The sequence below is a fragment of the Cydia fagiglandana genome, chromosome 12 (genome assembly GCF_963556715.1).
Source record: "Cydia fagiglandana chromosome 12, ilCydFagi1.1, whole genome shotgun sequence".
NCBI classification, from domain to species: Eukaryota; Metazoa; Arthropoda; class Insecta; order Lepidoptera; family Tortricidae; genus Cydia; species Cydia fagiglandana.
In genome coordinates this window covers 8935206-8962360 of record NC_085943.1, presented here as the reverse complement: position 1 = coordinate 8962360, position 27155 = coordinate 8935206, and the positions used below count along the sequence as shown (strand labels likewise).

Here is a 27155-nt window from a genome sequence, read left to right as displayed (position 1 = left end):
ATGTTTTACAACTGTTAGCCAACTGAATAAGTTTAACTACCAGGGGACCAACCCCGAAAAATATTTGGCTGTTTCAGCCTATATTTCGGTGGTCCGAGAGTCACAACGAAAAGATGGGATGTTTTTATTGTGACTTTTGCGATTTATGGGTCGGTCCCAAAATTAAAAAAATGTTTAGGAAAGCGTTGATTACCGATTTAAAAAAAATAAAGATTCAAAAAGCCAACGACACGAGGTGTTCCCAGGCGGTCACCCATCCAAGTACTGACCTCGCCCGACGTTGCTTAACTTCGGTGATCGGACGAGAACCGGTGTATTCAACGTGGTATGGACGTTGGCGACAGAACAACTGAATAATATCATCCTGATCAGAAATATGACGTCATAGCGGTAAATTGTTAAGAATAAATTGTTCTGCATTGTTTTATGGCAGAACTATAGTGCTTCATTTTGTGCAAATATAAGACTGCTGCGTCAAAAATACTCGCCAGTTTTTAACGCATCATTTTATTGTACAAGTATGTATTTATAAAAGTGCACACTTGAACAGGCAAGTTCTATAAATATACAAAAGGGTATAAGCACCCCATTGATTCATAAGGTATTAAAATTAAATTGCAAAAAGCCAACGACACGGGGTGTTCCCAGGCGGTCACCCATCCAAGTACTGACCTCGCCCGACGTTGCTTAACTTCGGTGATCGGACGAGAACCGGTGTATTCAACGTGGTATGGACGTTGGCGAAAGCTAAGTCGAATTTACTTGTCAGAATAGTCTTGTTTTCTTACAAGGTACTTGATTTCTTTATTATGGTGCATTCATTTGCTATACTATTATGGCTATGTCTACAGAGTACGGAGTGAGTGAATCTTATAGTTTCACAGTCTCTCCAGTTTATAGACTACTCGAGAAACTGAAAACGGTGAAAAATATATACTATGTACTCTTAAAAATACGTGGAAATATCCTCCTCTATGATAATATAAATTTTGGTTTCTAAAATATTAATACTTTTTGAGATATCGGGGAAATATTGTTTTTTCCTGTTTTCCTCTCCTTGTTTTGTTTATAATTTTTGATATTTTTTGTGTGCTAATAAACGCATCGAATACATTTTTCTGGCATCATTACGAATCTAATGACTGATGAATGGCTCTTCTGCTACCTTTGTGGGGACCCGCGGACCGAATTGTATGGCCTTAAGCTCTCCAGACCTTTATCCCAGGTCAAAAGGAAGGAAGGAACCGGCCCGCGGGCTCTAGGTTGGAGATCCCTGCTTTAGTTTATTGTTGTAGCTATTTAATAAAAAGTTAAATCGGTCAGAAATATTAGCAATCTGCTGCCTACTAGCACCATCTAGTGATAAGCGGGAAACTAGTTGGTTAAAAATAGTGGAATTGAAGGAAACACTTCCAAATATTATGAATGTAAAAATTACATCTCTGCGAGACAAATGTGATGATCAATCGTAAAGTTTAGTGTGTGATTTGAACGTGCGAATTAAATAAGCCGTGGTTAAAAGTTACCTAACAATGCGTACACTAACGCCCTCTCGTTTGATGACTTATCACATGTGTAATGGCAAGGTTAAATATATAACAAAAGATACGGTTATCTTATGCATGGTTTACTCGTAATGCATGTTAATTATAAGATGTAATAATGTTTTGAAAAGATGTGTCCCATATTGGGATACCCTCCTCCAATTGAGGGGGGATTTAAATCTTCTCGGGGCAGAGGTGTACGGTTGGAGCCGGTAAAGGTTTATTTGACGTTCATAAGCGCATTGTAATATGCCTACTTGAATAAACTATTTTTTATATTTATCTTTATGTTACAGTTAGCTTAATACGATAGGGTGAATGCCGTACACGGCGGGAAGAAGTTGATATCTGGCGGGAAAAAAATTGAAGAAATTTGAACCTTATGTAATTTTATTTTAAGTTTAAATTCCTTCAGTATGACATAATCTCAATAATAATTCGCAGATAAAGATAACGCTACGTCAGTCACGTACACATGGACATTGTTTCTTTGTATAGTTAACAGCGCCATCTATTTGACCTCTTACATAATTTATCGAGACCTCTAGAATCCTAGATGGCTTATCGATCTACATAAAGGTACCTAATTAGTTCCCTATACAGTGCATAGGTGGCGCTGTAATTAGTTATACATAATTATTTTAGGCCAGCGAATTTGTAATGTACTCATGACACTTTCCTAATATACGCCAAAAGAAGCACACGCTGTTTGTCTCGCAACTCTCCTCAAGATCCTCCGACCTCCGCCCACGTGCCATCAGACATCAATAATCATTAACAAAGTATAGCTCTTATAACGTTATGGCCCTACTGGCCCTAGTACTTTGCCAAGCGTTGCTTGTACAAATCATGACTTAAAATAATAATTTCAGCCTATATACACGTCCCACTGCTAGGGGGCTATTCATAAATTACGTCATTTCAAATTAGGGAGGGGGGGTCTGGACATCGGATGATGGTAGCATGACGTAGGAAGAAACGGGGTGTATTTTTTAGGAGGTGGGGGGGGGGGGAGGTTTGTCCAAAATCGTCGACGTAATTTATGGACAGCCCGCCCTAGGTACACGCCTCCTCTCATGCGCGAGAGGGCTTTGGCTATAGTTCCCACGCTAGCCCAATGCGGATTGGGGACTTCACATACACCTTTGAATTTCTTCCCAGATGTATGCAAGTTTCCACATGATGTTTTCCTTTTCTGAAAAAGTAGTGGTAAATATCAAACGATATTTCGTACATAAGTTCCGAAAAACTCATTGGTACGAGCCAGAATTTGAACCCGCCACCTCCGAATCGAACTTATTTTTTCGTAAAAAAAAAATTTGTTTCAAAATAACAATAACCAACAATTCATTCGTCAACTTGTAAACTATTTTTTGAAATATTTATCAATCAACTTTCCAACTTCTACAACCACTTTGGGAGGGTCGTCGCTCAACAAGTAACAAGTGAAGGCCTCTGCATGAAACTCGTCAATATTCCTGCAGCTGTACTTGCTAAAGGCTTCGGCTGGGTTAAGTGCTACATCGTTTATATACTTGACCCATATTGGCTCTAGTTCTCGCCAGTAGGCAACTGAGACTTCTTCTGTTATATTTCGGTCATACGAAGACAATACATGAGCGAACTCATGTGTGACAATGTAAATGTGTGCGTTTATTGACTTAACGCGACAGAGACCTGGATCTTCACTTGCTTGGCGTGATCGATCACCAAAGTTAATAGATTCGAATGTTTGTCCGTAGTAACCGCCTCGGTTGGTAAAACCGTAGTTCTCCACTTTTTTATGCACATTTCTAGCAAATAAATTTCTATTTCTATGATTATCCTTTAGAATCGTCTTGAACATTACACATTTGGTTTTAATGTCCCTCAAATTGTATGCACCCAAACGCTTTATATGGTAAAAGACATCAATATATTGCTGTTCATTGCTAATGAATACCTCTGTGAATGTAACATTGGTGGCTAGACAATTGAATATACAAGCAATGAGTTCCTTGTATTCAAAATAGGTAGGAATATAGCGTTTTATGCGATTCTCCATTATTGCTCCTTACTTATATTAATGTGCGGTCCTTTGGACAACGAATATGCCTCGTTTGAGTTTCAATATTTTTTGTTATATCAACTAATTTTACTACCTCGAAATATTCGTGGTGTTGTTTTTTACTTACTATATTATAAGCCTCTTACTTATTATTGTGCGGTCCTTTAGACAAACGAATGCCTCATTTGAGTTTCAATATTCTTCCTTATATTAACTAAGTTTACCTACATCGAAATATTTGCATGTTGTTTTTACTTACTCTATTATAAGCCTCTTACTTATTGTTGTGCGGTCCTTTAGAGTCTTTAGACAAACGAATGCTTCGTTTGATGTTTGAATATTTTTCAATTTTTCCTTATATTAACTATTTTTTTCTACCTCGAAATATTTGGGTCTTACTTACTTATATTACATTCAACATCGGCCCTCAACAAAGCCTCGGTGAGTCCGAAGCCGCCCGCGTCGGCTTTTTGCATTTTTTCCGCGGAGATTAGAACCATGAACCATAGTGTAGAGCTCGAACACCTAGCGAGCAGCCGCCGGGCCGTCGAGTAATGACGTCATCATGTTGAAATTAGTCACCGCTATCGTCGCGAGCGTAAGCATGCATGTACCACGTGATATAGAGTTGTCACAGTCGCGATTAATTTGCGAGGCGAGAACGTTAGTTGTTATGGATCTGGAGGTCACGTTAGAGTGCGGAGGAAGACAAATCTTACACTTACCATCAATATTGACGTACTGCGGCTCCGGCGAATACATGTCATATCCAATTTTATCCTTCTTATTTTCCTTAGGAAGCTTCATACAAGGCCCCAAGTCGGCCAGCTTGGCGGAGTCTTGTCGTGTGATCATGATGCTCTTACTGCTGAGAGCCGTGTGAAGGTACCCTTGCATGCGGATGAAGACGAGCGCGTTGGCGATGTCCAACGCGTATTGGACTGAAGTCTGCGCGCTGAGGATTCGGCCCTGTAATATATAAAACTTGTTAACAGCGCCATCTATCGTCGTTGCGCTTACCAAATCTGATATGTGCGAGATTTTAATCAAATGAATTAATACTTTATATGTTTAGTTGCTAGGTAACTATTAGTCAATCAAAAATCGAACACATATCAGCTTTGGAAAGCGCAACGACGCTATGTGACCTCTTACATACTTTATCGAGCCCTAGAATCCCTAGATGGCTTATCGATTTACATAAAGGTACTTAGTTCTCTGTACCGTGCAAAGGTGGCGCTGTAATTATAGTTCTCACTCATTTACTTAATATGAATTATAAGATATTTTGGCGTCGTATCTTAAAAACGAGTGCGCTAACAGTTCAACTGTGTGGAGAGGGAAACATTTGATATCAAAATTCGTATATCTGCGTCCTATCACTCCAATAAGGTAAGATGCAGAGACAGGCGATCTTTAAGTTTTGACGTTTCGGTAAGATACCAGAACCCTTTTAGGAAGTATAAGCATTGTTCTTAAAATGTCAATATTGATAAAATCAGCTTCAAGACAATCACGACTACAGGCTTTCACTTTCGTTTTTGAACAAATTTGCAGCTTTCGCTTATTGTCAATAAACAGTATTATAGTTTTAATTCAATAGATGTATGACAGTCTTAAATGATTCATGGTTGGTATCACTAGACTAATATCGACCGGGATATGAACCGTGATTACCTTTTGTATTGTTTTCGAGCTCCCGATATTTCGACGCAGTTACATGCATCTTGTAAAGGTAATCACGGTTCATATCCCGGTCGATATAAGTCTAATAGACGTATGCTTAAAATGTGAAATAAAAAAATAACGAGTTCGTTTCGTTTGTTTACGTGTCGAATGGCTAAATTTAAAGTGTGATGTTGATAGTCTGTTGGAGCGTTATATTTATAGATGCACCGGATATCCGGTTACTATCCGGTATCCGGCCTATCCGGCCGGATACAGGATAGTAACATCGCTTGATTTCGGAGTAAACAAATTGGATTTAAGAAACAGACACGGTCATAATCGTACTTGTTTATATATAATTTTAAAACAATTTAATCATTCCACTGACTTGCACGCGCACTCATTTAGAACCTAGAAATGAGTCCGCGCGAACGTTTACTAGGAAACAGGTCAAACCTGCAGAATGCGCACCTAAAAAACCGAAATGTAGGTATAGTTCCGCTGGCCGAATATTCGGCCGATGGTCAGGCCGCATATCCGGTATCCGGCCAAACCACTATCCGTTGCATCTCTATATAGTTATATTAGCGTCGAACTTATACATAAGTTATATTTCAATAAAGTATGACCATATTACCTACTTTGACCTTACCATAGAACTAGTTTTAAGTAAAACGTTTTCCTTAATACTTAGCTTATAATTCATTCGTCACAGTAAAACTAGTCGATCCACGATCATTGCTCTATTTATTTTCGTCAAAAGAAAACACAATCGATCAGTCGAGGAATCCCACCCGGAAATCAAAATAAAACAACCAAGTCAATCGATTAGCTGATACGGTGGTAGAACAAGAAATAATAATACACCTTAAAGTCTATTGGACAGTAGACTATTAAAATGAGCGCTTATGGAATGTACTTTTTGCTAGAACACGAACCACCTCACAGGAAAATCTAATTTAAATTCACAGTAATAAGGTTTAAAATAGTTTGGCATATAAGCGCTAAAAACAAAAGATGGCCAGATCGAATGTCTAGATAGAATTGAAATTTAATTGTAAACACGAGGCTGCTTTGTACCTGTAATGGCTTCGCTAAACTGGTTTATTAGGGGAGATAATATTGACATTAACTAGTGACCTTTTCATAAAAAAAAATGCAATTGGCTTCATGCATGAAGTTTAAATTTCATTCAAATATTTTTTATTCGGATGATTGTTACTATTATATCATGTTACAAATGCATTTCCGTTATTAAATTATCATTGAATTGTTTAAAATAATAAATAAAAAGTACAAAAATTTGCCCGCGAAAAGCTAGTGAACGAAACGCAACGCCATTGGTCGAAACGTCACGTGACGTCACTCGTTGAGTTTAGTGTCATTTTATTTACGCATTAAGCATGTGACCCCATATTAGATCCAATACACTGCATGTGATATTTCTGAATACATGAATAATAAAGATATCTTTTATTTATATTTTTTATAACCATGAAACTTTGTAAGTATCTGAACGGTTAGTGCTGTAATCTAATTTGTCATTGTCATGCGCACGGGATACTCAAAGCGCGCTTTTTCAATTTTATCAATGCAAAATATCCAAACAACAAAGCGGTGGAAATTTAAGTGAAATAGAAAATATAAGTATTTATCAAATAAAACGACGCCACCGAGACGATGACGGACAGCGGGTTTGTCAAAGCGCAATCGGACAATCTACAACACATATGTAGATGCTTTCATGATGTCTGCATATTTCGCCAACAATAAAAATTTCGTTTCCGCTGAGATGAAAGGAAAGAAAGCTGAAAGGTAAATATAATAATATAATGAATTTTACTATGTGTGTGTGTAAAGCTCAAAGTGATATCAAATGTATAGTTACCATAATAAATAACCTATAAACTGTGTATGTATATTTTACTTTGAAAACGCAAAGGACGAGTAACGTTTTATGACCATGTATGTATCAACATTGTTGTAATTTTACAACAATGAAAAGTAGTTTTGGGGTTTAGTTTTCCTCTTTTCATAAGTTTACACCATCGTTTGCGTACTTTCGCATCTCTTGGCACGTCAAAAAATGTTTTCTCGGGTGCATTCATGGTAGTGTTTCTACACATTGGTACTATAATAATACCTATTAGAAGTATAAAATGTTTTTTTAGGTTTTTCCATGTTATTAACAACAATACAACGAATAAACACAGAAAGAGCGGTATTGCTTGCATAAGTTTCATAGAACAGTAAATAATAACAAACGTCAGTTAGTTCACGATCCAACGCGTGACGTCATCGCGTCATCAAGAATTCGCGCCAAAAATTATGAGCGTTTCAACCGCTCAAAATTTTTCAACATTTTAAATATTTTTTTATAAAATAATGGGAAACTTTATAAAAGAATTTTTATATTTTCCGGTGTTCAAACGATGTAAATAATGATTTGAAAAATTAAAATAAAATCACGCATGGGGCTAATTGTTTAGGCCGGATCGTCTTATTATGGTTATATAAAAGTGTGTAGAGTTAGACCAAGAGAAGTCTGCAACGATTTTGATAACACGCGCAGTGCAAGTGTTATTTATACGTCATAATTTCATAGAAGTTTGCCATTTAAAATAACACGTGCACTGCGTGTGCTATCATAATCGTTGCAAACTTATCTGTCTAACTATAAAAATAGAATAAGCAGCTGCCAGATATCGTAGGTATAAATATAGAAGATTCCATTAAGTTAACGAGCCGTAAGGAATTTTATTATATACTTTTGTTACTATTACTTTACCTAGTATAGTCAAAATGGTGTTAATTGGTTGCAATTTTTTCTCGTGCCATAACTTTATACTCGTACTTATGACTATATTTATCACTAGCTGAGAGAAATATGATAACGCGAGTTTAATATATCCTTAATATAATTCCATACGAACAAATAAAATGTCAAAACTATCCTTAGAAGTTTTTTTTAATTATGGGGGGACAGCGCGTACGCAGTCCCCACTACCAAAAATTACGCATCCGAGTTATCCACATTAGGGATAATCGCAAGGGTCAACCCAACCGCAGTGCAATGGAAGAGTCTCGCCCTGGGGGAACCGCCTTCTTGATCACGGTATCCCCTATGCCAGGTAAGTATGAGTTCACAACAGTGCGGCCGAAGGGTCACTAAACCGGGAAAAATCTTAACACCGCGATGTACGATTCCAACGCGGAGAGCACAGCGACATCTAACGGGTAATTCAGTAACTATACGTTGTATTGGCCGTATGGCGTTCATATCGAGTTCATGTTATTTAATCCCCTTATTTTATTCCAGTGAGGTATTACAGAATGATTTTTGTGTGCCGCTAAGAAGTAAGTTTTGTCAATTATAATTACATATTTAGAAACAAGGTGTGTGTGAACATGTGGGTCCATATATAACTTAATCGCGGCGTCGCCGCTCTTTCAAGTCCCCCAGACGTAGATGCTCGGTACACAGGCGATGGCACGGGTATAATAGAGTCAGACCAAGAAAAAAGATAGCGATTTTGATATACAGTGCAAGTGTTATATATCCGTCATAATCATTTTCATAGAAATTAGAAGTTTAAATTAACACTTGCAATGCGTGTGCTATCAAAATCGTTGCAGACTTTTCGTGGTTACCACTACAATTTGACACTGGGTTAACGGTTTAACCACTTAACCCCGGGTTAGTGGGATCGTGCAAGTAGCGCTTAAAAAACTTCAAAGTGGTATAAAAAAAAGTACCTGTCCATCGTGGAGTATATCATGTAGGGTGTCCACACACCGCTCGCAGATTATATTCACGTTGTTGTGGACATCCGGATATAGACCCATCAAAAGGATTATGTTGGGGTGGCGACATTTTCTGAAAAATGAGGACACTTTAACATAGTGTACACAAGTAAAAGAACGACCGTATAGTATCCATTGATAATGAAAAATAAAACTGGTCAAGTGCGAGTTCGGACTCGCGTTTCAAGGGTTCCGTACATCACACAATTTTCAACAAATTTTTTTTGTACATGAAACGTGACGTGAGTGAAACGTCTTGAAAAACCCGAATGGGTCAATCAAAAACCAGATGTAACATGAAGTTTTCTGGCGTGGTGGCTTATATCTCTGCAACTATGCAAAGTAGCTTAGATAGGAAGATTAAATGCCGAACAGTAGGTAGTACAAGTGTCCAAATGCGAAGACTGAAGGTGAAGACCGAGCTCCGCCTAGGGCTGATAGCTCGGAGCGTCCGACGGATCGCGCTATGTACAACTTCCGCAAGTGTTTTAAAATCGAAGGCCGAAGAGAGATAATACCTACAGGGTGGCCAAAAAATAAGTGCATTCCCGTAGCCGGGGAGGTTTTCGGATTATACTGAGCTTTACAACTTTTACTATGGGACCAACCCCGAAATCGCGAAAAAAAAAATCCTCCCATTGAAAACGGACAAGCCAAAATGTATGAAACACCCAAATCTTTCCTCGCAATTTCGGGGTTACACTTTGTTAATTTTTTGGCCACTCTGTATAGTGCTTTTTAAAACACGTAACAATAGTAACCTAATCAATCAGTACTACACTTGTACCAATGCGGCTGTGTGCCAGATACAGCCTATAGTCACACCAATAAAAGTCTGCAGCGGATTTGATAGCCCACGCAGTGTAAGTGTTATTAATACGTCATAATTTCATAGAAGTTTGACGTTTAATATGACACTTGCACTGCGTGGGCTATCAAAATCGCTGCAGACTTTTTACGGTCTAACTATAGTCGCATATTTTGTCGTCATTCCGACTCACGCTTGAAATTAGCTTCAAGCGTGAGTCGGAATGGCACGCCTCTTCGGGACGCTTCGAGCCTTCGGCCTTATGCGGATATCGGCCTAGGGCCTTCGCAATAACTGTCTACATCACTTTTCACTTAAACCATTGCAGCTGTGTCCCTAAAAAACCTAAACCGCATTTTTGTTCTTAAATCCGACTCACGCTTGACTGTAGATTTCTAATGGGTTTTCCTGTCATCTTTAGGTAAAGGACTATATTGTGTATTTTTTTCAGAATTTTAGACCCTGTAGTTTCGGAGATAGAGGGGGGGGAATGGTAATTTTTTGTCTATTTTCTTGAATAACTTCTAAACTTTTTATCGCAAATTGATAAAAAAAATATATTTGAGATTCTCACAATGAGCTCTTTCGTTTGATATGTAACACGATATAGTTTGCAAAACTTTGTTTTTAAATTTTATCTTTTACCCCTCAAAAGTAGCCCTTATGTTTAAAATTCATTTGTTGACGTTACATATTCGTCTTTGGGTCACAGACTTACATATGTGTACCAAATTTCAGCTTAATTGGTCCAGTAGTTTCGGAGCAAATTGGCTGTGACAGACGGACGGACAGACAGACGCACGAGTGATCCTATAAGGGTTCCGTTTTTTCCTTTTGAGGTACGGAACCCTAAAAAAAAAGTAATGAATGAATGTAGCTTACCTCAATATGTTAATCTCTATGTTCCGTTTCTTCCTGACGTGTTCGACAGAGACGGGTAGAGTCTTGATCTGCACGGGCACCACGCCCCACTTGCCGGGGCTCCAGACCCTCGCCTTGTCCAGGTTTACGTCGAGGTTGCTCGCGCTGGCTAGAGACAGTCCGTATGTGCTTGTCTCGCTCTGTAGGATATGTTGTTGATATTATTCGCGGCAAATATATCTACTACAAGCTTTAGTTACAAAAGAAATAATAGTACTACCGTACAGAAAGGACACTTCCTACAAACCAGAAGTTTGACAGCGGTTCAGGATCGAATCATGCTATCCCTTTCGGCTATTTAGGGTTATCAAAATTCAAGTGATTATCTTATCTGTGGTCGTGCACGCAGAAGGAAGTCAATTGGTGCCAACCCTAATAATTGCTCGGAGCAATGCTGAGCCGAACGGAGCCGAGTTCGACCGAAGTCAGGAGTGTCTCCCGACTGCTTTAGTACCATAGCCCCACACTGTTAACTGTACATCGGTGGACCTTATACCTTTTGTAATAAGGTCCACCGATGTACAGTTAGTAATGTTGCCGTTTGTACTGCTGGTTAATTAGTCCCTAAACTAGTACAGTGGACTGGACGCTAACAAGTACTAAGACTCTTTAAGATTTCTCTAAGATTATGTTCCTGAAGTGTAAACATACCAATAAAAGTTTAATTAATGATAGGCAATTATCTGAACCAACAATTCACCGCACCGCACCGCAACCGCACTAACATTATACCACTTTTCACCGGTGTCAGTGCGTGTTACGTGCTTACATTACAATATTTAACGGCTTTCTTGAATTTATTCGAAACGAAACTTAACAAATAAGCTGCCGAATAAACATAAAATTTGGCAGCCTACTTAAAATTAGTGACTTTCAGTTTTTAATGACGTATATTTTTATCGGCTACGCTGTCGCTAACCAACATGTTACGAGTGCTCAACTGTTGTTATAATTAAGTGAATTTAAAAATACCGACATCCATTTTTATTGAAAATGTTATGCTCGTTTATGGATTACCTGTAATTTATGTTATTACTAAAATATTGTTTGTTTCTCGATAAGTGATTTATAATCTTAGAGAAATAAATAAATATATTTGAACTGAACTGAAATACATTGTGCATTTTCTATCCAACGCAATGCATGACTCACGACCATGACTGAAGCAGTGATCGTTCGCGCAAATCGAATTATCCTCGTGGATCGTACACTTAACGTTTAGGATAGCGTAAAGTTGCCTAACCTTGGATTTTTTACAAAATGATGTAATCCGAAAAAGCACAAGAAACACGCACCTTACTGTCGTCAGTTTTACTCTGGTTCGCAGACTGAACTTGCAGTTGCTCGTCGGCCCAACGGTCGAAGTTTTTCAGTTCGCTCATCACCTCCCTAAGATTGTCTCTGCTGCTACTCCCTCTACTGGTCACCGAAGAGCTATGACTAGAAACGTTAACACTCTCCGTGGCTCGCATCCCGTCTACTTCCTCTGCATCGTTTTTAGTGTCTAGAAAGCTCTTGATATCGTAAGGCAGCGAGTTATTCTTATAGAAGAACGGAGGCGATTGAAGCTTAGACTCGTCTTCCTTAAAATCTATCTGCTTTTGGGTAAAGGTTTCCTGCCTGTATGCTCTGCGCGAATGTCGTTTCTTAGGTTCCGAATATGATAAAGTACCGGGCATGAAGACCTGATTTTGGAAAAGGAATTGTATGTTAGGGACAGGGTCGTCTGGATTAGCGCTTCGCGCTCGTTTTTGCGATTTCTTTTTGTACTTGGCTGCTGATTTCTTTTCATAGCTGAAAGTGCGGTCGGAGTCGGCGCAGTCGGTGCAGGGGATGGGTAGGGAGTCTCGGCATCGTTTCTCGGGGGTGTCAGGGAGTTGCGGGCCGGAGGAGCGGCGGGCCTGGAATTCGGCGAGGTCTCGCTTGTACTCGTCGGTGCGGATGGTGCCGATGTCGTCGGGAGCGTGCGGCGGGTCGGGGCTGGGCGAGCGGTGCGTGCTCACCGTCACGCGCTCCCTGTAAAATCGAGCTGTTGTAAAACATTTAATAAGACGTGCCCGCATCGCGTGGTGGGTGAACAAGGGAATTGCAAAGCATCAAATATACTCTAGATTATTAGGGTCTATTACTACTGTTATCCTAAAGCATCTGCCTAGGCTTGTCGTTTTGCGCTGTGGATATAATATAATATCCATTTCACCGTAACATTTTGACATGTTTGCGAGATCGATGCATGTTTTATCGATCATATCTACAGCAATAAACGACAACGACAACCTTTATAAATACCTAATACCCATTACAATCCGGCAAACAGATCACACTGCTTCAATGAAAGTTATTAGTCAATCCCGAGTTATTTTCGACCCGATTGATTTCTCGACAAAAACGCCAGTACTCGTTGGAATCTGGTAAAACCGTGGGACGACACGGGTCAATGGAGACCGAGTCCTGTTCAATACAGGGCTATAATCGCGAAAATCGAAGTTCGTCAATTGAGGGCATTTTTCTCTATTTCTCTAATTACGTCTTAATGAAAGTAAAAGAGAAAGATCGCTGCAATTTGCGAATTACGGTTTTCGCGGTTGGCCCCCAGACTGCCCCAAGAGCCCTGCATGGTGTATTTAATTGTTTATTGTCAGTCATACTGTTCGTAGAACAATAATCTCCACTCGGTGTCGGTAAGTTTGACGATATATCGGTTTTAATCTTAAAGTTAGAACAATAAGTTAAAAAGTTAATGTTAGTTAGGACACTTATTTTAGTGTGTATGTAAATTGTTAAGTACAAATTTTAAGATTGACTTTGAATGTACCTACCAATAATGTTTATGAACAAATGTATGACTACATATCTTAAAGTTTGCATTTGTCTGTTTTTCGTTCACAGAAGTTAGCGTATGATTGTTATGTTATAATAATATTAAAAGGCGAGGTATTTCGGCCATGTTGTGTAACGTATTACCTATGCATAATGCATATGCACACACATGTTGCAATCTTTTGTCAATCGGTTCTGTTAGCGTTAGAATACCATGATGGGATGGCTACACAATCAGTATTGTGTACCGTGTGACCCGTACAAACGCGAATTTTTATGCATATTTCAGAAACAGAAGTTTTTGAACTGAAAACTTCTTTAGCGGCGCTGTGCACTTTTTGTGATGGGGAAAAAATGTTAAACTCGCGAGAGCGTAAGACGGACACGTGACCTGATCGAAAAACTGTTACAATGTCATTGAGTTTTCACTTCTGCCGGCACTCCCGGAGTGCAGCCCGTAGTTTTTTTTTTCTTTACACAGGGACTCCAAAAGAGCTACATCGATTAACAACGTAGGAGGAACGTTAATAGACGAAAACATGCGTTTGAACGGAAAAGCCCGTGGAATGCTCCAAAAGCGAAATCGGTAATGTCCAACCAAAGCGAATAAACGATTATAACGACCAATGGGTCAACCGCTACACTTTTACCGATTAAATACATCTTAAAACCGCCAACAACGAGTACGGTTATAGTGTAAGGTTCCGTGCTTTACTCGTACCTATCTATAATTCTACAGTTTTTGTTAGAGATGCAACGGATAGTTGTTTGGCCGGATACCTGATATTCGGCCAGCGGAACTATACGTACATTTCGGTTTTTCAGGTGCGCATTCTGCAGGTTTGACCTGTTTCCTAGTAAACGTTCGCCCGGACTTATTTCTAGGTTAGAAATGAGTGCGCGTGCAAGTCAGTGGAATGATTAAATTGTTTTAAAATAATAAACAAGCTTAGTATGATTATGACCGTGTCTGTTTCTTACATCCAATTTGTTTACTCCGAAATCAAGCAATGTTACTATCCGGAATCCTGCCGGATAGTAAAATAATGGCCGGATACTTTATAGTAACCGGATATCCGGTGCATCTCTAGTTTTTATTTTACGATGACGATGGTATTGTTTGCTTTTATTTTGTATCATCGTGGATCAGATGTAGTTAACAATCTTTTGCCATCGTATTACCTCGGAAACGTTCGTATTTTCTAATGCTGGTTACTTCAGTCAACCTCAGTACTTTTTGTACTGAGACTGACTGAAACACGACTGAAATAGCATAACACGTTCGTGCGTTTCCGTGAAAATTTGATGGTAAAGGATTATTCACTACATCTGTTGAAAATATCCCATCCTATGACCTATGACCAGTATGACGTTAAAGTTGACTCAGCAGCAGAATCGGATTGCTAAGAGGAGAATGTTTCCGGGAGGATGACATTTCCAAGAGTCCTCTATTTCATCTGGCTCTTATCTAGGAACCCATAACAATGACCAATAGTGAACACCTTGCGTAACTTCATAATTATAAAATAGAAAGCAATTTGGATCAGCTATAGTCATTGTCTGAGTGACAAGATAATGCTTACATAAATTACTAATATACATTTAGCAAGGTCACTTGACCGCATTATCGTTCGTCCTAAAATCAGACTTCAGGCACTAAAAACAAAGTCGACTTTTAACCGACAAGGTTTAATGATATAGCACAGCTTGGAAGTTATCTTTGTATTAGCTATCTGCCCATCAATTTCGGTTATTCTGAAGCAATAAAAACAACGAATTACGGACAAATAGTCCGGCGAAAGTGAAATTCCGATATTGTTTTGAAGTTCATTGAAATTTGAATGGGTTAATTAATGTAATGCAATCACGATTGATTTCTAATGTTGATTTTGAATGAGCTTCGGTCATTTTCTTTGTTTTTGAGACGATCGGTGCGTGAGAAATTTTAGGAATTGCGATGTTCGTAATATTGATGTAATGGTACCTGTTTATCTTATGTTATGTCATAATAGGAAGCATATCATTTGTTTTTATAGGACAAAGTCGAGCAATGACTTGGCTCGGCCCGTCTGATGGTTCGTGGCAAAAACGTAGTGTGGTGCGTGGCCGGCCTAATGTTGTGAGGGTAGATATGTAGCCTATGTAGGCCTCACGGCTCGGCCACGACATTGAGCGACTTGCGACGGCGGAAGCGATAACCATAGGTTGGAGCGAGCCACAGCGATCGGGCCTTTCGTTCCCACCTATGGTAGTCGCTGCCGCCAGTCGCGTAATGTAGTGGCCGAGCCGTTAAGGTACAAGTTGGGACCAGGCGATGTGTCGCGACTGCAGACGAAGTGTCGTCGGGACACGTCGCCGCGTCATACTGATCTGAGGGGCTACCGCGAAAACCGAAATTCGCAAATTGCGGGGATCTTTCTCTTTAACTCCAATGAAGGCGTAATTAGAGTGACCGAGAAAGATGCCCGCAATTTGCGAACTTCGATTTTCGCGGTTATAGCCCTGCGTTCGGGCGACACGTCGCTGACTTCAAATGGTAAATACACAGGGGCGTATTTTAAAATTGGCGCCCGGGCCATGGCCCGGATGGCCCTAGGCTAAATACGCCCCTGTAAATACATAGAAGCCCGACGTGTCGCCGCGACCTGTCGTCTGCAGTCGTGACCTGCAACCGTCCTAAGTAATTTATAAAGGTCATCATCATTGTGATATTTGTGATATTTCACAGACATTATTGCAAGCATCCATTGACTACTACGCAAGGTTTGCCACCAAATTGCTATAAAAAAAAACAGTAAATACGACTAATTCCTTTGTTAAGCATGCGTAACGATTGCACTTGACTGCAAGGACTTGAGAATGTGCTCGTATTACCACTGCCATAGACTGGTAGGTGCTAGGTATGTTACAGTCTACTGAGCAATCAACTTATATAAACACTACCATAATATATGGGTATTAATTTTAATGTAAGCTTTTTAATAACAGGTGGCCTCCTCTAGTGGGCATGATAAATACTAACTCAAAGTATGACGATGATGATGGTATCCTGTTATCCCTCATCATGGACATAGGGCTCTCAAAGTATAGGTAAATAATCTTGTGTACCTATGATGAAACGAAAAAGATATAACGAAAAGAAGCTTATTATATAGGTGTGTGGCATTTGGAGTTTAATAGGAAGATAAACTATGTTCTACAAATTCTTATATGCCTATTTTTAAATATACAAAATTCATTGCACAAGAGCTACCCACAAAGTACAATACTTATTATGTGGGTAGACCAGTCAATGTGAAAAAGGTGACTAATGATCATTTAAATGTGCTGCTAAGAAAAGGAGTGACCAAAGATTAATTTTTACTTTTTACAGGTGATTAAAAGCTCTGGTTTTGAAATAAATTTTGACACTAATCCTAAAAGGTACCTACTTATATATATTTTTTGTAGGTTTTATTTAGTTTAGTAAAACTATGTGTTGTCATTTTTTCAATAGTAATTGAAACATTATTGGCCAACAGTCAATTAAAAGTGAAATAGATTCTTATAAGAAACAAGATATAACCTTACATTCAAAATAAAAACGATATAATAGTCTAATACCTACTTATATTATACATAATGTTCAATGCCAACTTACCAAATAGTTTTAATAATTATTATTCTCATCAAAACCTGCCCACTACATGTATCATGCACCTGACTGATTCAGACATACAGACTGCAATTAAAGTGCAGAAAATTCAACAATCCAACCAATTCCTGGCTACAATATGTGGCCTCGGGCTATTCAAAGGTGGCCAAGTATTGTACTTGTGTACACCAGTATTGTCCACATACAATTAAAATGGATCAAACATTCCTGGAGGCTTGGTGTATTGGGCAGGCCTAACAATGAGATGACATCAATTAACAAATACCTCTTATAGAAAGGGACATTATACAAAATGTGTTTCTGTGAAAAGTTGGTAAGTGATAAGTACTTAATCAAAATATAGAAAGTTAGTTTCACTTTATTAGACTTACTTTAATTAATGAAAATAATGCAAAGTAATAATGATGGAAAGTTGATACCCATTTCACTCCATACTAAAGTTATTAAATGCCAGTGTCTGCCTTGACTGCTTGTTACCTTTTCATGGCTAACTCAATTGGCTAATTAATTAATTGGTAATTAATTAATTGGTTCAGTAGTTTACAGAAACTACTGAACCAATTTCGATAAAATTTGGCTTGTAAAGCTTAAACCCTGGATGGCAAAGGCGACTTTGGAGGGGGGAGAGAAGTAAACATACCAGTACAATTCTGAAGCGAGCAATGCCGATGCCGCGGGCATAGGTAGTATGGTAACAATACAATAAATCCGCATTTGTGACATTAGAGATAAAGTAACACTCAACTACCTACTTTATTGTCAAAGTACATGGTGTGGGTAAATTTTTAAGGTATTTCATCATCACAGAAATATACGAATATATAATTTTTACAAAATACGAACAACCCATGAAACACATAAGTCCGTAATACAATAAAATGAGCAAGTACAGAAAAAGTTACAAAAGTTAAATAAACAAAAAGTACCTAAGTACGTACTTACCGGCGCAACCACTTGAAAACTCCCATGTCGTGTAACGAAGCCACTTTTTTGTTAGAATATAAACCATACAGTAATAAAGAACACTACACGCGCATGGTGCGCAATTAGCAACTAATCAAGTAACTTTTCAACTAAAACAGAAAGTCGCGACAGAAGCACGCGGAACATTACCGGCGCATTAGAGGGCTACACTTATAAAAAACGTCTAGCAACAATGACCACTGATATATTGTGCGGTCAGACAAAACATCACGAACAACACGGCATTCGCAATGAACTGAATTCTGTTTTTTGTACAAATTACTTTTCGTCGCGCTCCGGTGATCCACTTCATCCGCCGGTCGGGCCTCGCTCGCTCGTCGTTCTAGTCTACCGCGGTCACAGGCGGCTCGGCGATTGTACGAACCACACAACAGACAATACAAAAAAGAAACAGTAATTTGTAAAGAAATTAGAAGGTAGTAGTTTAACACGTTTGTGGGTGGGTGGTATATTAAACATAAAATGATTATTTACTTCTCTTTTGACGTTTCCGTTTCTGACCGGCATTTCAGAATTTTCACAGCTTTATACTCGTACAGAAACTTCTTCATTCGGCTTGAACCAGATTAACCACTTTATATAACAAATTTATCAAAATGAAAGTAACGCAAGCGTAATTGTTACAATGATTGTATACAAACAATCAACTTCAAGTTGACTGAAAATAAAATGGATGTCAAAACCATGTCGAAAAATAAATAATAATCACATATATATTTCATTTAGTAAGAATATAGTTAATGAAACTGGTTATAAATTTTGTTCCTCTAATTAATATATCAGTGAATAGTAAATAGAAAATGCAATTAAGTTTTTTAATTTAATGAATTCTAACTTGACTATTTTCCGTTTTCCCGCCAGACCAGTGTTACCCAAAGAAAAAGATTGTTACCATGTGTGCAAACCCGCGCTTGCTCGGTAATTGGCGCCATGTGCAAGAGTCTGAAATTAAAATTGACACAATATTTATGATACATGCAATTGATGCAATGCATTGTACTTCATTGCGTTTCTAACATTTATTATACCATCCATTTATTTTCAGGACATTTTAAATTTTTGAAGGTTATTTAAGATGAGTTAATTTTTATCGATACTTTTATTGTCTATTTTGGTACATTATCGTCACTAACACTACTTTTTTTTCCTGGCACTGGTACGTTTTATCTGTCACAGTCAATTTTAATTTTCGAAGGACATGTTTACGTTGAGTTTGAGTTGTATTTATTATTTGCTCCCAATTTTGGAAATCAATTAAAATGGACGAATTAAAAGGACCTACTATCCAAATAGTACTTCATGTCAAAGAAGGTAAACACAGTTTGCGAAACAACTGCGTGGCATTAAAATATATTTTTCGTTATTGTAACTTGTGCTCGTTTTTTAGGTCTTGGATTTGGTTTCTTGAGGGCTCCTTTTATTGTAAGTGGATCTTTAAATGGATATATGCTGGAGACAGATCCAGTTGTGCCCTGCCATGCACCTAGTTTCGACGCTGAACTTGTCTGGGAGGCCGATAAACGAAGATTTCGTAGGTAGGATTGGTTTGGTTTAATTTAGTGGAAAACTAATTAATGAACGAGTTCCGATTACGTTAAATTAAATTTAATCTACATTACAATTATACATATATATTTATATAATATAACCTTAGTAACTGTGAGAAAATATTTTTTTTTAAAGTATTTGCATCATTAATTCATTGTATGATATTTCTTCAGCCTACGAGTCCAGAATGTCCCCATCAAAGTGGAAGTGTTCACAATGGGGACTCAGGGCCGAAAGGATAAAGTGGGTTACCTGCTGCTCAGTCTCCTTGGAGCGCAGCCCTGTCCTGCCACCAAGATTGTTGATGTAAGTCGGTTAACATTACTTCTCTATCTCAAGATTCAAACTTTATTAATTTGATATTTCACAAAATGCTGATCATCATGCTTTTGTGAGTTTTGAGTTTAACACATTCAGCGCCAAAAACCTGACTATCGGGTATTTTATGATTTCATTACCATGCTAGATGACCCAATAATATCATGGTACTACTGCTTTATATGACGAAATTGTTGTGGCCTGGCACGGAAGTCTTGTTTGGCTGGGTTTGGTGTCTCAAATATCTCATATGTGGCAATTAGAGTTAACTTGTAGTTATATTCACTGTCCCTGCCTAGTATATGGGTCACGGCAAGCCTCTATTACAAAGCCACCATGGCAAGCCTCTATTTATTCATTTATATTTTTTGTACTCAAAAAGCTCTGACCCACATTTTGCAATGTACATAATGATCCTTCTGGCCGATTTCGACCATGGCGACTACTTCGACTCCTAGTTACCTTGGCAGTCCTGGATTTTTCAATGTATATAGAATAACCAGCAGATAACAAGGTTTTCCTTGATACCTACTAATGCTTTGAGATTACATACCATTTATACTTTACCATGACATTATATTTTACTTTCGAAGGCCGCAAAAATATGTAACACACTCTTATGACTCTACAAATAAGATCATGCCAGATATTTATGTAGCCTTTGTTGTGTATCATACTATTGCAGGTGACTGTACATGTTGCTGGCCTAATATTACAGGGTTCTAGTAGTAGTAAAATACTTTATTGTACAAAAAGAAACATAAAACATGAAAGAGCATACATCATTAGTACAAAGGCGAACTTATCTCTTTCAGGGATCTCTTCCAGTTAACCCTTGAGCAATTGAGGGAGAATTGGAGAACGGTAGACATAAAAGCTGTACTAAACGGCATAAAGATAAAATATTTAATATCCTACAAGATAGGTCAACAAAGGACATTAAGTTGAATTTCAACTATCTTGAAAATGTAACATAGAACCCTGTAATACTTATTGGGCCAGCCAATGTGTATGACTACACTATGCTGCAGTCAAGACTTTTATTTTGTATTTTCTATCATCAGAAAATGTGTCCTATTCAGGTGCGGCACTCATGGCACCGGTTGCTAGGAGTAAAGTCAGAGGGAAAGTGCTGCCACCCGCAGCTCATGCTCAGCCTTTCTGTTGAAGACCGTGTCAACACAATCACTCCTGTAATTACTTCAATTAAGATTACATTTTGTTACCCGATTTTTTTTTATCAGAAAGTGTATACATTGCGTCAGTTCAACGTCCACTGCCTGTTTCCGTCCACTTGGCGTACGGGACGGAAACAGGCACTGGACGGTGTAATATAAAAAGGAGCGTTTACAATTCACAAGTGGCACCCTGTTCATTACCAAAGTCATTCTTTTTTTTTCTGTTATATATTACTGATTATTTATTTATCTCAAGGAGCATACTTGAGGTGTCCCGTACAATCGCATTTTATTTCCATCAAAATTCAATGATTATTTTACTAAGCATTACCTACAAATCCTTACTTAATTTCACGTTTATATGGGGCAATGGTAGACAATTTCGTATAATGCTCTTGTAACTTTTTTTAAAAAGGTAGCTTTATATTTTCCATCAATTATCAAACTTGCATTATGATAGTCAGAGTTCCTAAAGTCAGAAACATAAGTAATATAAAATGACTACATAGTTTGTTTACCTACCGGGCCAGATTGGCGCGACAGTACCTCGCATGGAGATAGACTACCCGTCTCTGTTTAATTAACATAGTTAGAAAAAGAAGGGTGGCCTATCACGCCGCGAGATACTGTCGCGCCAATCATGTGCTAGGCCTACAGTTTGCAATAAAGTGGTATTTTTTATTTTATTTTCAGAGGAATGAACTCCGCATGTTTCATAGCAACGACGTGGCTTACCCGACTACTAGCAACACGGTCAATCCCACCGCTGGACTGTTACTGACACTTAGTAAGTACAAACAGCAACAGCTACTGTACCGGTGGACGTTATTACAAAAGGCATAAGGCCCACCGATGTACAGTTAACAGTGTGGGCGATGGTACAAAAAGTGAAAACATGTCCCAAAAAAAATGGCGTAAGGTTCTTTATCGCTGGGCTTAGGTATAGTCATTATCAATAATAGCGGATGAAACTATGCGTTAAAAATATCTTTCATTCTAATAACTTCACAAAAAGACGTATATAAAATTATTAGGATTGGGAGATAATTTTAACATATTGTTTTAGTTATTAATTATGCTGACTGTATCTATTGTTTTCAGATTTTTAAGTCTTATTTTATCTCATGCTATAGTTCGTTTTTTTAGCATTTTTGCAAGAGGGTAAGCGATCATGACATGTATTTTAATTGAAATACGCTTTTTAAAAATCAGTAACTATTACTTATGAAAGCAGAAGAATATAAATTATCGTATTAGATTCATAATTGTTACATATTTGCCGTGACTTATTTTTGAAACGTGTTTTTTAATAAAAAGACACATCAAGATTGTTTACCTTATTTCTAATGCTAAAAAAAACGAAGTATAGGTACTGTAATTTGCAGTACAGTCTGTAAATATAATATCGTTGTAAAATGGGGTAACTGGGGACAGAGGGATAATTTTAGACAGCATTTTTTCACTATGATCTCAGCTAGGTGAAAGATCAAGAAATTTATTTAATAAAAAATATGATAATGGGATAATTAAAATGAACCCTGCAAACGCCATACAACGTATAGTTACTGAATTTCCCGTTAGATGTCGCTGTGCTCTCCGCTTGGGAATCGTACATCGCGGTGTTAAGATTTTTCCCGGTTTAGTAACCCTCCGGGCGCACTGTTGTGAACTCATACTTACCTGGCATAGGGGATACCGTGATCAAGAAGGCGGTTCCCCCAGGGCGAGACTCTTCCATTGCACTGCGGTTGGGTTGACCCTTGCGATTATCCCTAATGTGGATAACTCGGATGCGTAATTTTTGGTAGTGGGGACTGCGTACGCGCTGTCCCCCCCATGATATAAGTAATTTATTAGTTAGTTCGAACGTTACTTTTATTTCATTGAATGGATACAATTCAGTCAAAAGACAACAAATATTTTACATACAGTAATGGGTTTAGTTCCCGTCATTATATTTTTCTCTGTCCCCAGTTACCCAACTAGAGTACAGGAAATCGGCGCTTATACATTTTTGCCTCCATATTGCATAAGCATGAACACTTTCACATCAAAACCACTGCCTTTTCAGATGAATACATAGCAGAAAGCAAGAAAACAGTGTCGAGCCCCGACCTGCAGCCCAACCTGCTTTGCGATGAGGGGCTCATACAGATAGGCGGCGGGAAACATCTGTTCGTGCTGAGTTTCGTCATTGGCTCTGTCGAAAACATTGACATGGTATCTATCTTCTCTAATAGTTCATGAGCATATACATACTTCTTATATTACTAAACTGCATAATGTAATTCAAGACCAAAAAAAAGGAAAAAAATGTTGCCACTTTTTAATAGCGCGTCTGGCAAGTAAGCGAGCCAAGCGTCATCAGCCCGACATGTGTTCGCCAATGGCACACTACACCTGCCAGTTTTGCGGTCGTGGTTGCCGCTCCCGTATTGGCTTATACAGCCATGAAAAACGTTGTCGCCCTGCCTGACACTGTTTGTATAGTCTGCAATAGACTGAAAGGCCTATGATGATGATCTGGTATTTATGTAAAAATAAGTGAAAAAAGTACTTTTTTAAATCGTAGGAGTAAAATTACTAATAAATAAATTATCTTAGCGTGCTTATTTATCAAAAGGAATTTACTATTTGACAAACAAATTATTGCAGTGGCAACATTGTCTTACTTTTTTTGGTCTTGAATTACGTTTTGCAGTTTAGAAGCGTGGTACGGGCATGTGATGCGGGGGGATGAAAGTCATGTGACGAGAAAAGTATTACGAATGAATGTGGAGGGAGGTACGAGGAAAGGAAAACCGAGGTTAAGGTGGATGGACTGTGTGAGAGATGATATGAAACGAACGCAAGTGAATGATGAGATGACGGGCGACAGAGAGGTGTGGGAGAGAAAGTCATGAACCGACCCCAAGAGAATGATGACTAGAAGTCTATTTAAAGCAGATACATTCTAGTTACTTAATTACTTATACATACTTACTCATCATTACTGACCTAGGACTTGTCTCCTTTTAAGATACATTAGTTTCTCGCCCTAGACCAATGCGTTTTCGGTATTTCATTCATATGTAGGTGTAGATACCTACATACACCTTTGGACTTCAGTTTTCTTACGCCGAAAGTGACTGGTAAATATTAAACGATAATTCCCGCGTAGATATTGGTACAATCAGAGGTCTAAAGCCTGAAAAGTGGTTTGTTAATTTTATGTAATAATTATTTTTTTCAGCTTATACCTGACTATGCCACCAGAAAAGATGCTACTGACTGTTATGTTTCATACACCGTCTTCACGCATACCATTACAACTGACAGGTAAATTATGTTCAATTTATACCCACTTTATATACAGGGTAACTTTGAAATGGACACATTCCTTTAATAACCATTTATTTTTGGCTCCCGACTGATAGGGATATAATTGTGCCCAATTATATTAGCTCTTTAAAAGAATGCGTCAATTAACTTTTAAAGATATCACTAGATGGCGCTGACGATGCGTTAGGTTAGGAATTGAGCTACATATAACGCATTAATTATGCTTATAAATTATAAAGCGATCAGGCTATACCAATTACACGTCGCTGCCCAATATTACAGGGTTCTATGTTTCACATTTATCGAACTGAAATTTTATCGAATTTCAAATTTTCATAGTGGTAAAGGCGAATTTCAACTATCTTGAAAATGTAACATAGAACCCTGTAATATTAGGCCAGCGACGTGTCAATGTTATTTATACAGAAAAACAATAATGGACGTGGTATTGTATTCGATACAATTGTCTAAGTTGAAACAATTTTTTGTCTCGTTTCCCAGAGTGAGTGTGACAGTGACGGGGTCAGGCGCCGCGGCGCTGTTCAACCAGCGCACGTCGCTGCGGCTGCGGGCAGACCTGGCCGCGCTGGGGCGCTACTTCGCCGAGTGCCCGAGTCTGGTCACCACCGTGCGAGCCGCGGACCGGGACGTCGGTATGTCTGTCCTGTCTGGCCCTTTTGTCTCGTTTTACTGAGTGAGTGTGACGGTGACGGGGTCAGGTGCGGCGGCGTTATTCAACTAGCGCACGTCGCTGCGGCTGCGGGCAGACCTGAGGCCCTAAGGATCGAAATTTTCTAAAGAAAAGACGACCTTTACAGTTAGAAATTAATTCAGTTTTTCATTGCTGATCCGATGTTATATCCACACACTACACAAGGGCTTAACAGAGGGCCTAAAAAAATGCTCCTAGCGAATTCGCTTGATGTGGAACCGCTCAAGAGCGATGTATTCGTTTACGAGTACAAGGCGTTTTCCTAAATAAATTAGAAATGAAAAAACTTAATTCCGAAATTGTTGTAGGCACTAATTATACCTACAGCAACTGTCGTTGATTTAATTTTGTCCTATTGACCCAAAGAAAATAGTCCTCATTTTGCTTTTCCGTTCAACTATTACAAATCATGATATAGTGCTACATGCTATTCGTAAGTGCTTGTTCCTAGGCCTACATGAATAAAGTATATTTTGACTTTGACTTTTGAATTTGATATTGTTTTTCAATACCGATAATTTTATTCTTTCGAGAATTTTATCAAATATTGAGTACACTAACGCCATCTGTTTTTGAAGTCGGAAACTGTTGTTTCGTTAAACTTTTTGGATATCTTATACACGTGTGAATCTTCAGCTTCGGAAACTGTAGCAATTAAAATACCTACTATACAAGTTAGGCTGAATTGAATTAATAATTACTACGTATTATCAAAGAGAATAGATAGTATAGAGGGCTATTGCCAAAGTAAACTTTTGTAGTCACAGTACATTTACTGCCATCTATCGACACACGATTAAAACTTAAAATAAAATTGAAAATGTAAAAATTAATCAAAATATGTTTACGGATAAATGATTTTTAATTTTTATTGTTCCATACTGACCCATGTTCTTTCACTGATATGTGTTAAAATTGTTAAATATCAAACGGTGTCGTCAACGCCATCTAGCCGAGAATAGCCCAAAGGTGTGTGCTGTGCGCCATCTATTTGAGAATGACTTTTTCTTGATTTCCGAGACACGTTTTTTTCTTAGACTTTATTTATCTTATACGGAGCTATATATATCTCTGGTATTGTTCCTAGGTATCTGCAGCATGGATCTCCGCAAGCTAGTCCCGACCGATAACATTGAACACTTCCTCAACAACTTCTGTAACGAGCCGCAAGCATTATCCATACACGAGCGCTGCTTCATACTGCGCACAGACGGACAGCGAGACGGGGACCGCAAACCATATGTCGATGTTGATATGAGCCTTAAATACGTCGGAATACAAACTGAACCTACGGTAAAGATCGGTTTTCCTAGGATAGCGGTGCCGTCATATAGCGGCCGTCTCCATACTAAATAATACGGCTAAATATGGATGTCGTAGTATTTGTATGGAGACGGCCGCTATATGACGGCACCGCTAGCCTAGGAAACTAGAGCATAAGTCTATGAACTTCAGTACTGGATGGACAAGGAGAGTCCCGACCGACAAAATTGAACACTTTCTTAAGAACTCCTTTGAAATTAGTGTTTATGCTAATTACAATATGCAAACGTGATTAAACGTTTCTTTATGTATTTTTATGATCTTTTGATTAACAGAATACAGATCATAATATCGTTTTTCATTACCGATAATTTTATTCTTTCACGAGTTTTTAACCAAATACCGAGTACACTAACGCCATCGGTTTTTGAAGTCAGAAACTGTTGTTTACAATAAGAAATCAGCATATTATAGGAAATGTAAAATAATAAGTGTGTACAAAACGATCAGAAAAAGAAATCAATTAGTATGCAGATAGATAACCGTCAGATCAATTTTCCTAAA

General features: G+C 38.3%; 2 protein-coding genes and 4 non-coding genes across 6 annotated transcripts in view; 2 read left to right on the top strand and 4 right to left on the bottom strand.

Annotated features, from left to right (window-relative positions):
• LOC134669549 (uncharacterized) overlaps positions 1-18617 on the bottom strand; it is a 45141-nt gene extending 26524 nt beyond the window's left edge. Inside the window, exons 1-5 of the mRNA XM_063527155.1 lie at positions 18210-18617; positions 12088-12808; positions 10754-10932; positions 9016-9136; positions 4317-4560 (exon numbers count right to left, since the gene is read on the bottom strand). Of these exons, the coding sequence (XP_063383225.1) occupies positions 4317-4560; positions 9016-9136; positions 10754-10932; positions 12088-12808; positions 18210-18235 (1291 nt within the window). The 5' untranslated portion in view covers positions 18236-18617. The remainder of the gene's footprint in view (positions 1-4316; positions 4561-9015; positions 9137-10753; positions 10933-12087; positions 12809-18209) is intronic.
• Positions 221-339, bottom strand: LOC134669741 (5S ribosomal RNA). Its single transcript, XR_010098970.1, has one exon. It is a non-coding gene; the product is annotated as a 5S ribosomal RNA (ribosomal RNA).
• Positions 624-742, bottom strand: LOC134669728 (5S ribosomal RNA). Its single transcript, XR_010098958.1, has one exon. It is a non-coding gene; the product is annotated as a 5S ribosomal RNA (ribosomal RNA).
• LOC134669737 (U1 spliceosomal RNA) lies at positions 8237-8398 on the bottom strand. The gene has a single exon (XR_010098966.1). It is a non-coding gene; the product is annotated as a U1 spliceosomal RNA (small nuclear RNA).
• Positions 18618-19411: 794 nt separating the features above from the next.
• The window catches only part of LOC134669573 (centrosomal protein of 120 kDa-like), a 42790-nt gene continuing 35046 nt past the window's right edge, over positions 19412-27155 (top strand). Inside the window, exons 1-9 of the mRNA XM_063527225.1 lie at positions 19412-19562; positions 19639-19786; positions 19973-20105; positions 21200-21310; positions 21989-22082; positions 23367-23515; positions 24528-24613; positions 25118-25269; positions 26416-26621. Coding sequence (XP_063383295.1) covers positions 19511-19562; positions 19639-19786; positions 19973-20105; positions 21200-21310; positions 21989-22082; positions 23367-23515; positions 24528-24613; positions 25118-25269; positions 26416-26621 — 1131 coding nt within the window. The 5' untranslated portion in view covers positions 19412-19510. The remainder of the gene's footprint in view (positions 19563-19638; positions 19787-19972; positions 20106-21199; positions 21311-21988; positions 22083-23366; positions 23516-24527; positions 24614-25117; positions 25270-26415; positions 26622-27155) is intronic.
• Positions 22968-23129, top strand: LOC134669735 (U1 spliceosomal RNA). The gene has a single exon (XR_010098964.1). It is a non-coding gene; the product is annotated as a U1 spliceosomal RNA (small nuclear RNA).